This window comes from Cavia porcellus, unplaced genomic scaffold (assembly GCF_034190915.1).
Source record: "Cavia porcellus strain 051 isolate PalLab524CR breed Dunkin Hartley unplaced genomic scaffold, mCavPor4.1 scaffold_6, whole genome shotgun sequence".
Taxonomy (NCBI): Eukaryota; Metazoa; Chordata; class Mammalia; order Rodentia; family Caviidae; genus Cavia; species Cavia porcellus.
The window spans coordinates 104,040,568-104,054,618 of NW_026947489.1; the positions used below are offsets into that span (position 1 = coordinate 104,040,568).

The window sequence follows — 14,051 nt, forward strand, 5'->3', positions numbered from 1 at the left end:
GTGGCATTAATTATATTCACAATATTGTACAAGCATCACCACTATTTCCTAAACTTTTTCATTACCCTAAATAGATATTCTGTAACCATTAGGTAATAACTCCTGTTTCATTACTCCCAAGCCCCTAGAGACATATAATCTACTTTCTATCTCTATGAATTTGCCTGTTGTAGGTATATAAGTAGAATCATAAATATTTCAACTTTTATGTTTGATTTATTTCATTTAACATAATGTTGTCAAGATTCATCCTTGTATCAGAATTTAAGTTGTTTATCCATTTATGTGTTGATGGACCCTTGTGCTGTTTCCACCTTTTGGGTATTGTTAATAATGTTACTCTGAATATTCACATATAAATATCTGAGTACTTGTTTTCAGTTCTTTGTTGTATATAGGTAGGAGTGAAATTTCTGGGTTATATGGTTATATTTTAAGTTTTTTAAGAACAGCCAAATTTAGATTAGCTTTTAATTCTATAATATCTGGAATTTGTTTTATAATCTTTTATTTTGGATACTCTCACCCATCCTAGGAATTGTAGCTATGCACATTGAGACTCTAGAGGCAGTGCATCGTGAGAGTAGAAGACTTCCACCTATACAGAAGGTAATTGTTTTAGACTACATGCTTTCAGGGTATAGCATCTCTTCTCAAACATAGCAATGGTAGTTCTATTATACTCTAGAAAGTACCTTTTCCTAATCTTTTACAAATGCAATTTAATAGTACATTAAACTTCTAAGAGAGTTTGTTGTATAGAAACTTATAAAAAGGAAACTGAAATGTGAGCAGTATACTTTCTTGGATTCAACAAAAGAGCACCAACAATCTCGTGATGAGTTTACTTTTATAGGCAGGGCATAAATTATGAATAATTGTAACTTACAAGGCCAACCCAAGATTTTATGTTATGGCTACTTTCCAAAACAAAAGTAAGACAATTACTATAAATACACTAGATTCTTGAATCTGGCCCATACATAAAAGTAGCTGGGGACTCTATTAAAAAATTCAGAGTCCTGAACCCTGCCTCAGGCTCCTGAATCAGAATACCCTGGGGCCTGGCTTAGAAATCTATATTTTTCTTCTCCTCACTCTCCTACTTCTGGTGCTGGTAATCCAACCCAGGGCCTTATATATTCTAAGGCATGTATTGTACCACTGAGTCACATTATCAGCCCTTAGAAATCTTTTTAACATGCCTCTCAAATGGTTATTTTGCTGCTAATACATGGACTAGGGTTCAAAACCCTCTTAGCTATGAAAAAAAGCTATTAAGAACAAGTTCAAGGGCTAGGGATATAGCTCAGTGGTATAAGCACCTGCCTTTGGCAGGTGCAAGCTCCTGAGTTTGATTCCTGGTAAAAAAGAAAAAATAAATAAATTCAAAGGAAAATTCAGAAGCTTCCTAGAAACAGCAAAAAGAATAGTGCTGATTTATATGGTTTTTATTGTTAATAAACAATATATTAGATCTTTGGGAAAAATGTATTTTTTTCCTTGACCTAACCTCTTCCAAGGAAGGTATGATATGATTCTTCATATAAGGGATACTTAATCATAACTTCAAGATGTATAAAGTATAAATGTTTATTACCTGGTCAAGAAAGATCATTTTGAAACTCGTCCATTTTTTTCAGCTTTACAAATGTAATAATGATCTTTGTATAAAATTCTAACATAAAAGAAATACACATTGAACAAAGTAAAAAGCCCCCCTTCTAGTCCTCACTATCCACAATACCCCCGTTAACAATTTGGTCATATTCATACTGCTTTTTTATTTTTCCAAAAATAGGATCATAGTGTACATACCAGTTTGTAATTTTCTTTATAACTTTGTAGTATATTCTGGGAATCTATGTATGTTAATACTACAGATTTATGACATTTTTGTAAAGGTTGGAAAATAATGTACTGAATAGAAATTTCAAACATTTGCATATTTCTCACTGGTTTTTTTTGGTTTTTTTTAACAATAATTTTACTGTTAACAAACAATGCTGCAAAAAACTTTTCAAATTTGGAAACTTCATTTGTTCCTCTTCCCAAATTTGTTTTGTCACTTGCCTACCTAGGAAGTCTAGTTTATGGTTTTTAGGAATAAATGAAAATATAACTTTGGTCTAAGTGTTTGAAACCCTACAAGGGTTGTCTTTAAGATACTTTCTCTTTTGTTAGCCCAAGATTCTGAGACCTGCTCTACTGCCAGGAGAAGAAATTATATGTGAAGGTCTTCGAGTGCTGCTAGATCCTGATGGCAGAGAAGAAGCCACTGGAGGTCTTGGAGGCCCTCAGCTCCTTCCAGCAGAAGGAGCTTTGTTCCTCACCACATACAGAATTCTCTTCAGAGGGACACCTCATGACCAGCTAGGTAGGATAATATAGCATGAACATGAACATCTGTGTAGCACATGAAGTTTTTGTTCAGTCTATGCAGTGATTGCAAGTGATTTCAAGTCCAGAATAAGCTTTGGCCATACAAGTATTTGGGAGAATAGAAGATACCTTTACTAGTGACAATTTATGTCATAGATTTTTTTTTTCTTTTTTTTCTTTTTTTTTTTTTTTTTTTGTCTTTTTCTTTTTTATTGGTACCAGGGATCCATCTCACGACCGCCTGCTTGCAAGGCAGGTACTTATGCCACTGAGCTAAATCCCCAGCCCCAATGTCATAGATTTTTATTTGAAAAACAAAAGCTGTATTCTAATCAATAATCAAGGCTTTATTTTTTGGTTTGTTTGTTTTTTGTTTTTTTGTCTTTTTCGTTTTTATCGGTACCAGGGGTCGAACTCACGACTGCCTGCTTGCAGGGCAGGCGCTTATGCCGCTGAGCTAAATCCCCAGCCCCAATCAAGGCTTTATTGACTGAAACAATCATAATTGCATTAGGTAATATCACAGTATCTAGCTCCATAATCTCTTGATTTACCCCAGCTTTCTGAGTCCTACGGTTAACTATAAAGCTAAAGTCTTACAGACACATGATTTTCTGAAAGGATAGGCTAAGTATCACACGATTATACAGCACTAATAAACTAGTTAACCTCTTACCCCATTTTAGCTAATCCTGCTTCCTTCTTAGCAGACAACTTGTCTTTCAATAAATTTATAACTTCCGTTTTTGTTGTCTACTACTCTATATAGCCTTCTATATTAGGAAAGAACAGCATGCTGTGTCCAGAAGTAATCTGCATTATCTTCTTTAAATTAATCTCTCTATAAAATATTTTGTTAGTTGGAAAAATACATAAAATCTGGGGCAAAACCATTGAACTCAAAGTCAAAAAAAGTTCCTATTTAGATTGCTAGTGTCATGACAGCACAAGTCGCATAATTTCTCTACAGTTCATTTTCCTCTTTATAAAATTAGAAAAATGGGCTTTTATTGGTGATAATTCAGTGGTTCTCAGCCTTAGCTGCATATTTGAATTATCTGGGAAACTTTTTAAAAATGCTAATTTCTAAGCCCAGCCCTCAAACAATTGAATTAGAATATTAAGCAGGAAGAATAGGGAGCCCAGGGCATCTGATATTTCTTTTTCTTTTAATTTTAAAAAGAATAAAACAGAATAAAGCTAATCAAAACAGAATAATGACAGTGATACAGAACTTCAAGATAATAGGAAATCAATAATGGCTACCATGTTGTCTGTTGTTTTCTTCAAAATAGTTGCCCGTACCATCAGGCATAATACAATCAAACAAAACAAAACAGAATAAAACCTATCAAAACAAAAGAATATTTTAAAGAGAATAAAACCAATCAAAACAGTGAAAGTGACAGAGGATTTCAAAACAGGATAATAGAAAATCAACAATGGCTACCATACTGCCTCATGTTATCTTCAAAATTGCTGCTCATACCATCAGACATAATAAAATAAAACAAAACAGAACAAAATAAATAAAACAGACCATTGAATAAAAGAAAGCAGTAAAATATAACAAAACAAACCAGTAAGAGCAGTGTTGAATTTCAAAAACAAGACAGAAGAAAATCCCCCATATTTGCTAGATTGCATTTTGTTATCCTGTTAATAGAAGTTCAGATTACTGGCCTTCTGCCTACAAAGTCAATCAAACAATACAAGCATTAAGTTGTTTTGGTCCCTCAGTTGCTGTCAACTCAGGCTGTCCTCCGAATCAGCTGGTTGCTTAAGCAGGGAGATGTTAGTGTCTCCCACCCCTCACACCAGCTGGCTCACAGAAAGGGTGAATCTACTTCTTGTTACACCTTCCATGCCTAGCATGTCTTCTCCTGACTCACAGGAAGAGCAAATTGGCTTGTTTCTCCTTCCAGATCCTGCATGCCTTGTGCTGACTCACAGGAAGAGCAAATTGGCTTCGCCTTTGTATGTTTCTTGAGGCTCATAAGTGATTCAGTGAATCCTGAGGATTGAGAACTATTCAACTAATGATCATTAAAGTTCCTCTTCCTCTAAAATTATTAATTCAATAGTATTTGATAAGTACATGCTATATTTATTTTGTTAGACAATAGAATTCAGATATAAAAAATTTACGAATTTTAAAATCTTACCTTGATCACTTCTTTCCAAAGAACTTCGGGGTTAATGTGTTGACATATGAATTTGGAAGGATACAATTCAACCAATATAATAACATGTATTATTTGATTTATCCAGCAATATTATGAGATACGTTCATTCACTTATCTGAAACTTTCCCTTTGTCCTTAAATCTTAACAGTTATATTATTATTAAATTGGATAAATTTAAGATGGTTTTAGTATATTGGTTGTAAAAAATTGCTTACCATAGAGTAAGCAAAAACTTAAAATTCATTAAAAATAAATTCATAGGAATAGTTGTGCTCATTTTTGAAAAATGAAAAATGGAGTAAAATTTTTCAGCCTACTTGGTGTATTGCTGTACATAAATTACATTTGTATTTAAAAGCAAATTTTAAAAGAAATTAAATGCAGATTGTGTTTCCCTTATCCAAAATGTTTATAACCAAAAGTGTTTCAGATTTTGGAATTTTTGCATTTTGGAAGATTTGCATATGCTTTATTATTTAAGCATCAGGGGTTGTAAGGAGAACAATTAAAATCAGGACATGGAAACTTCAGGAAACCTACCCACAACACCAAAGACATAGAATATTCAACCAAGGGCCTACATCCCACAGCAATGTCCTACATGAGTCCAGATGAAGACCCAGAGCTCATGACAGTGTTCAAGTCCACCTGGAGGTCTAGAGCCTACCAGAAGGACTCACGCCACTCTCTTTTATGGATCTGTGCTGGGAAAGCCAAAAGGTTAGCGGTGGAAGCTAGAAAGTCTATGCCAATGTGGTGAAGGAGCTGTGCTAGTACGTTGAGGGTTCTGCGCTAGAGGCAAGAAGTCACACTCAAAACAAAGACCAGGGCTGTCCTGAAAAGCACTACAGCCATCCTCAGTGACATGATGTCCTGAGCTCTTCTGATGATAAGTACCATCGAGTACATGTCAGGAAGCCAGCGTGAGGAGTTCATCTTGGAGATTAAGCGGCACACATCTTCCCCTCCAGAGCCAGGAAGCAATCCTTGATGTGAAGACCAGAGCTTCTCCAGGAGAACCAGCGGCCCAAACGACAACATGTAGAAGAACCCACAATGCCTCAAACACCTCAGAGCCTTCCTTCTCCTTCTCCTCATCTCTATTTATTCTGGCAACTTGGCTCAGATGAAACATCTACGCTCAGCACCATGGTGATTTAATTCCACTGGTGTTAAGTTGACCACCAGTTTTTAATCTGTAACACATCTTTTAATCTAAAACTCCAAATCCACAATGATCCAAAATCCAAAACCTTTAGAACACCAACTTGAATTTCAGATTTTCAAATTAGGGTTACATACTTTTTTGTCATAGACTTTTGTTATGACAAGAAATACACATTTGGGACATATAAACATGAGATGATTGTGTGGTCATTTTAAATTGTTATAATTTATTTCTTTTAAAGAAAACAAAGCCAGGCTTAGTATGAATTCTCATTATTCTCTTATTTTTTCGTTTCACAGTTTGAGTTAGCTTCATATTTTAGAAAAGGTATTTTTGTCATAGAAAAATCTTTTTCTTTTTAAATTTTTAATTTAAAATCTGTCCTTCAATACATAGAAATCTGATGGTCCTACACATGTTATATAAGCATCCTAGAATTTAAATCTTCTACAATCCTGACTGCTTCACCTCTGAATATAAGCTTTATATAGGAAAATTAGTCAGTTTAAGGATAGACATATCCAGCAAATGAGGAGTTCTGATGATAATAAATGAATAAATACATAAGATAAATTTTAACCTCTCTGGTTTACTAGAAGGCCTTAAGTGAATCATTCTTTATTCATCTAGCACATAGAGATTGTCTCCTTTTCTGAAATACTTAATTTCTTGAATACGCTGTTCTCTAAAGCCTAGGAGCTAATCACACATTATTGTATTTACTATGTGCCTATGAGGAACAAGAAAGGTTGTGTGTGTGTGCTACTTTTTTCTAGGCTTATCTTCATAACTGCAGGTAGTAGATATTTTTTCTTTGATTCTGGGAAAGAATTCTATCTTAGGATTCAATTGCCATGCAGTTAAATTAATGAGGGAGATTCTGGAATCAAGGCATTTTCTCTCTGCAGATGTACTACTTTATCAGAGACTCTAGATGTGAGTTATAAAGTGCTAGTGCTGACTGAGTCCTGTTTTCCTACAGTTGGTGAACAGACAGTTGTGCGGAGCTTCCCTGTTGCCTCCATCACCAAAGAGAAGAAGATCACAATGCAAAACCAGCTACAGCAGAACATGCAAGAAGGATTGCAGATTACATCAGCATCTTTTCAGGTATAGCTTGAGGATCATTTATCTATAATGCTTAAAACGAGAAGTATTTCAGATTAGACGTTTTTCAAATTTTAGAATATTTCCACAGACTTAACCAATTGTGCATCTGTAATTCAAAAATGTAAAATCCAAATCACTGCAAAATCCAAACTTTTGAGCACTGAAGTTTTGAATTTCAGAGTATTTGTTGGATTTCAGATATGATCAACTCATTGAGAAAGGAAAGCTCTCTCCTACTATTAAAAAGTTTTCCACAAATCTAATGATTTTGTGATTATTTTCTGTGGTCATGAAGTCAGAAGTTAGAAAATGAGTATCAGAGTATCTAGGAGGGTAATCTTCAACTGAGTAAACTCATAAATAGTTTTGGATTTAAGTTCACTTCATGAACTCCTTAGCCAACTCAGAGTACCAGTGGATTGTCTATCAATACTTAGAAACTCAGACACATAGTGGCTCTCACTCTCTGCCAAATTAAACTTCAGTTCCTGTGTAATAAAACCTTTTAGATAAAAAGCATCTCTTTTCACATCTGCTTCAGAAACAAATACTTATGGCTTTTCTGTAGAAAAGAAGTACATCGAGAACTAATGTCCTTTAGTACTAATTGAATAGCCCTTGATAAATTGAGAGTTTTTTTCAGGGATCACTGAACTTATCACAACTCGTAAAGTTACTGATGCCAACCAGACTCTAAAAGAAGCATCCTATTCTTAGTTCACAGTCTATAATATGTTGCTTTTCTTGTCTCTAACTTCTCAGAGTTCCAAGAATTCCAATTCTTGTCCCATTCTTTCTACTCAAGGAGCCTTCCTTAGTATTCGTGTGCTAATTTTATGAAATGTGAGGTTAGTGCTCTTTAGACTCCAGACTTTCTTCATTAATCTAGATGCCAAAGAACCCCACATTTAAATATTTTCTGTGTCTATTGGTTAGGATTATAGTCCACCTGATAGGTTTTTTTTTCCTAGAATTGTTGTGTCTCTGGCTAAGAAGTGACCTTATTAGTCCCAATTTCTGATCTACGGCCAACAATTGAGAAATGGAAAGAGCATGCTTGCCACATCAGCTACTACAAATTAATTCTCTATCCTATCATAGCAAAAATAGTCATCACAGAAAAGAAGCTCAACACACTGTGATTGTTTCTTGCCAACAACCATCTATGGCAAGTAAACCTTTTTGAGCCTCACTTTTTCACTTTTAAAACTTTTTAAGATTGTATTGCATGTTATACAAAGTCCCTACATTCTTCAAAATCTTTCCTTTTAGATTGTAATTTTCCCTGGGTTTTTTGTTTTTAATAATTTGTGGGAGAGTTATCTGGAAACTCTTAATGCTTCTGATGTAATTAATCTCTTTTGTTTCTAGTTGATTAAAGTAGCATTTGATGAAGAAGTCAGTCCTGAAGCAGTAGAGATCTTTAAGAAGCAGCTAATGAAGTTCCGTTATCCTCAGTCCATTTTCAGCACCTTTGCTTTTGCTGCAGGACAAACTGCCCCACAAATAATTCTACCCAAACAAAAGGAAAAAAACACTTCTTTTCGGTAAGAATAAAAACCAGTCTCTTAATTTCAACCCTTCCATGTTTGGTTGTCAGAGAAATTTGCCTTTGTGTCAAGGTATAAATGATTGTTCCTTTTGTTTGTCATTCTGTTGAGACCATTGGCCCAATACCATAAGAACAGTGGCATTAATGTATGTAATAAGTTTCAAAATCTGAAAGCCCTAAGAAGATTTGATTAGGTCCATCCCTGATTATACATGTTTTTAAACTACTTTCTCTATTTTCCTTATTAATCTCTTTCTAGCTGGGACCTCTAATTGCCTTTCATCAATCCCCTCAGCTTTTATTAATATCCAGACCAAGTGGACAATTTTGCTGTGTGCCTGAATAGGAGTCTTTATTTTCTTATTTTTTCTGTCTTTTTATTTTGAATAATTCTAAATGTATAGAAAATTTATCCTAGTCAAATAATTCCTATATGTACATTACTCATGTTAATCAGTGGTTATTAATTTGGTCATTATTTTTATCATTCTTTGTCTCTCTCTCTCTTTCTTATATATGATTATAATTTCTGAGTCATTTAGATTTAGCCCCTTAGTCATTTAGCTCCTTTATCTTTAAACATCAATACACATTTTCTAAAAGCAAAACATTATGTAACTATAGTACAGTAATATAAAAACTAGGAAATTGGACTGATATAAAAGTTTCATCTAACCCAGAGTCCATTCATATTTTATTGATGATTACAGTTACTTTTTTTTTTCCTGGTCCATGATCAGGCATTTCATTTAATTGTCATATGAGTCTGTATTCTGATGTTAGCTTCTAGGGATTTATGTTGAAACTCTTAAATTTCAGCTACTACAAAATAACGGTTCTTTTACATTTTTTCCATCAATGATTAAATAAAAAGACTACCATTTCAGTTCATTCACCTTTAATCACCTAGAATGTGGGGATCTGCCTATACAAATTATATTATCAGAAATAGTTTTGCTAACTTTGTGCCTGAAAGTGGAGTAGATTGGGGATTATAGAAGATTTGAGGTTCCAGACAGTATCTCATTTGCCAGTTGCACAACTAGCACATGTATTACTTGGAAATGAAGGGGCCTTGAATATCAAGCTATGATATACCAAAGCATGAACAGTGTTCTTGGGATTAATGACAGTGAGGAAAGCATCTCAGAGGAGCCTGTGATATTTGTTGTTCTAGCCTCAATACAAGATATAAAATTTAATATAGTGTTTTAGGTGTAGAAACTATCATAAATGCATGAATTTATATTATTTTCAGGAAAACATATCAGTACCAAGCAAGTTGTGTATCAGCTGTGTGTGTGTGTGTGTGTGTATGAAAGAGAGAGAGAGAGATTTAAAAATTTTAAGAATTACCTTGAGTGTGTGAAAAGAACGATTAGAGTTCTACCTGGGAACATTTTTCAAAACTACATTGAGTTTAAATTATCCCTGAAATGATTTACAGTAGTTTAAACTTAGGAAATATCTGTATTTTAGAATTCCTAGCAGTTCTAAAATATACTCTGTGCCCTTCAGGCTTGTGCTGCAGATTACTAAAGATGGCCTGGCAATAAAAGAATCCGTACCACTTTCCACAGAACAGTAAGAAAACACAGAAAGAATTCTTTGTGTTAGAAAAGAAAATAGTCAGGAAGTTTTTATTTAAAATCGTCACTTCTATCAGATTAATAAAAAAACTAGCTTCTTTGTCTAATTCTCTGGACAAAAACACTATGTCCCTAGATTTTCTATCAGTGAGGAAAACTATCTGAATAAAGTATTTTTGAGTCCAAGTAATTTACGTCCCAGTTTCCCATTAATTCAAACTGGTTCTCAAAACAAACAAACAAGAAAAAAACCTCCTGTTTCTGGGATTTTTTTGTGTTTTGGGGGGTTTTTATTTTGTCTTAGAAGGGGGAGTATTCTTTTTCTATACATTAGAAAATTTAGGGGCCAGGGATGTGGCACAGTGCCTACCTGGCAAGCAGAAGGTCTTGAGTTCAATTCCTAGTACCACAAAAAAAGAAAAAAATTTACAGCTAATTTGAGGCAAGACTCCACATACATACACTTAAACTGCTTAAGAAATACGTCAAGATTTTAAAAAAGAAAAACTTGAACAGAAGATGGTGGTAGCTGGCAGTGCTCTCACCAGAGCAGGTCCCACTGTGCTAGAAACACTGTTGGAACCCGGAGATGCATGGGCACAGTGAAGCTGGTGGTGGGCAAGCCTGAAGGCCTTAGTGAGGAGATGTAAGGGCAAAAGAGAGCAGCAAATCAGAGAACTGTACTGGCTGGCATATCTGAACTCGCGTAGCTGCGACTCAGTGAACTCATCGCTTTGACTTGCCAGAGCCACAGTTGCACTGGGTTGCGGGCATACTGAGATCGAGGATCTGTGAGACCAACAGAAAGTGGAGTTGGTAGGGGACCTACATTGACTTGAGGTGAGTGTCAGGAATAAAACCTTTCCACAGGAAAGAGAATGACATCTTGGAACCGGGCAGGACTGGCAGACACAAGGTACTGCAGAGACTTCAGTCAGTTTTCCCTTCTCAGACGGGATTGGTAAGATGTCCTTGGCCTGAGTCACACCCCTGGCTGGGAACCAGTAGGGTGTCCCAGACCAATTCCCTATGCACTGTGCACACTAAGGTTCGGTGAAGGCCTTGGCCAGGCTGGCTGACCTGGAGGTGAGGGGCCAGCATGCAGTCTCTATTTGCACCTCAATAGCACACTGGAATAGGCAGGGTCACCTAGCCAGTGCACTTCAGAAGGATCAGAATAAAAAAAAGGGGGGGGGGGGCGGGGTCTGCTTTATATGCCTGTATGGAAGAAACAAAAAAAATGAAAAGAGGAAACAATACAAAAAAGCCCCCAGCCCCCAACCCTGAGAACATTGGTAAATACAAAAGAGATTAAGGACAGCACACATGCAATATCAAACACAGCATCAGTGGACATAAAGAAATATCTTTGGGACCTCATAGACAAGTTCAAAAGTGAAATATTTAACCAAATAAAACAAGATATAAGTAGATTAATAAAAAAAAATGCTAAACACCTCTCAAGAAGACACAGATGGAAGAATGGAACACAAACAAAGGAGAGAACCATTTGATGAAGAATATAAAGAAAATATAGAATACATGAAGCAGATTCAAAGAGATTACCAGGAAATTAAAAACTCCATTGAAAGCTGGAAAAACTGCTTGAAAGAAACTAAGGATAGCCGGGTGTGGTGGCTCATGCCTGTTATCCTAGCACTCAGGAGGCTGAGGCAGGAGGATCATTGCAAGTTCGAGACCAGCCTAGGCTACAAAGTGAGCCCAAGAACAGCCTGAACTGCACAGCAAGACCCTGTCTCAAAAAGACAAAAAAAAAAAAAAAAAAAGAAAGAAAGAAAAAAGAAACTAGGGATAGATTATCCAAACTGGAGGACAGTTTTGCAATGTGGGATTATGAAAGGGAAACTTTTTAAAATAACAAGGAAACAAGCAGTAACAATACAAAGGCTAGAAGATGACAAGAGGATCTATAACTTGAGAATAAAGAATGTGAATGAAGAAGCAGGGGTACAAACAAAGGAACTACAAAGGCTATTTACAGAAATAATTAAGGAAAACTTCCCAAACATAGGAAAAGGAAATGATATACTGATATATGAAGCATACAGAACTCCAGCCACCTACAACCAAAACAGAGCCACACCCAGGCATATAATAAGATCCCAGAAATTCAATATAAGACAGAATATTAAAAGCTGTTAGAGATAAGAAACAGATCACCTATAAAAGAAGGCCCATCAGAATTGCAGCAGACTTCTCAACACAGACCATCAAGTCAAGAAGAGGTTGGAACAAAATGTTCCAAGCCCTGAAAGAAAATAACCTCCAGCCCAGATTGATGTACCCTGATAAACTGTCTCTAGAAATTAATGGAGAAACAAGATCCTTCCAAGACAAAGAGGAACTGGGGAAATTCGTGACAACCAATCCAACTCTACAGAGAATACTGCAGGGCACTCTAGAGAGAGAGAAAAGTACCAAGATTCCAGGAACAGTGGCAGAGAAGCCTCAATGAATGGAACAAAAAGTAGAATGAAGAAGACAAGCAGACAACTAATGCAAAGAGCATAACAGAAATGAGGCAGAGAGGGTTGGTTATAATCTCTAACATAGATGGCCTTGATATACTAAATTTAAAAAAAGACAGAATCAGTAAATTTAAAAAAAAAAAGAATAGATTAGGAGATAGGGTCCACTGAGATGCTCTTTATAGAAAATATAACCTGAAAAAAGGTATATGGACTGAAAATCAAATGTGGGAAAACAATGTCCTATGGGACAGGGAGCCAGAGAGCAACTAGACCAGTATTTGTGGATAGGTTGGAAAGACAGGCTTTAATAGGTAAAGGAATATAATTAGAGATCAAGTCCAGGAGGAAGAAGGTTTGGAACCATTTAGGTAAATAGCAGGTTGTCCCCCGCAATTTACAACCAAGGGTCTAGGTGAGACTCAGAAATACACAATGCATCCTGAAGTGAAAGGGGAGGAATGGTCTTTAAAAAGATGGCAGAAGATATTGTTATAATAGTGTATCAAGAATTAAAACCCATTTATTCATACCACTCTGCTTAGATAGTTTTTATTCTGTCCCAGTTTATCTACTTGCATTAGATTTGAGGGCACAGACAGGTATCCCAAAAACACCAGGATATAGCACAGTAATCATCTCTAATTTCCTATTAACTTAATTTGGATCCCTGTATGACTTATACTGGTTTATCATGACTGATCTTAGTTAAATCAGGTTTGTTTCATTGCTGTTTGGTATCAATAGATTTTATTCAAAACTGATACAATTGATAGTATCAAGTCTGAGAGTTTAGGCAATTACGCTGAAGATGACAAGACTCACTGAAAGGATGGAAATACATGTTAAGACTCATGCATGCGTAGAACCTATAAACAGTTTATGAGAACTGATCTTATGACACATGATGAAATGAACAAATACTTTGAAGAAAAAAAGACACTACAGTACCAAGTGCTGATCCAGGAGTGTCATAATTTGGAACCCAGCAATACTATTATTCTTTGCTCAGAGTGATTTTAGCCTGCTTGGGTTTTTTCAATCTCAACATAAATGAAGATATGGATAGCTGCATGTATAAGTGTATAGGATTGATAATCATATTACTAAGTTTTTGTTGAACAGAACTGGTTGCAGTCTCACTGTTTGAATCCCCAGTTTGTGTGCTCCACTTTTGTTTCTTGAATAACTATTTGTAAGAGGACAATATGTAAATATCAACTAGTGATTTTTTTACTGTTTATTCTTTCTTTGAAAGTATGGATTATTTCTACCCATTTTCTGTTTTGTTTAGTCTTTCTTTAAGTAAAATTTTTAAAAAAGAAAAATAAATAAGTCAAGCAGGAGATTTAGCTCAGTGGCATAAGCCTGCCTGGCAAGCGTGAGGTCATGAGTTCAATCCCTGGTACAAAAAAAAAAGAAAGGGGGAGGGGAGGGGAGAGAGGAGAGGACAGGACAGGAGAGGAGAGGGGAGGGGAGGAGAGTTTAAAACAGTGTTCTGATGATATGGAGAGTTATAGGAAATTAATGTACTGCCACAAAAAGTGATCTAACAAAGGAGAGGCTTAAGGAAA

At 35.6% G+C, this 14,051-nt stretch overlaps 1 protein-coding gene across 7 annotated transcripts in view; it reads left to right on the forward strand.

Annotated features, from left to right (window-relative positions):
* Window positions 1–14,051, forward strand: part of Sbf2 (SET binding factor 2) — a 497,072-nt gene that overhangs the window by 406,960 nt on the left and 76,061 nt on the right. For all 7 annotated transcript variants that reach the window (XM_013148062.3, XM_013148064.3, XM_013148063.3 and 4 more), the window contains 4 exons: window positions 536–609; window positions 2,185–2,377; window positions 6,720–6,847; window positions 8,219–8,394. In XM_013148062.3, coding sequence (XP_013003516.2) covers window positions 536–609; window positions 2,185–2,377; window positions 6,720–6,847; window positions 8,219–8,394 — 571 coding nt within the window. The remainder of the gene's footprint in view (window positions 1–535; window positions 610–2,184; window positions 2,378–6,719; window positions 6,848–8,218; window positions 8,395–14,051) is intronic.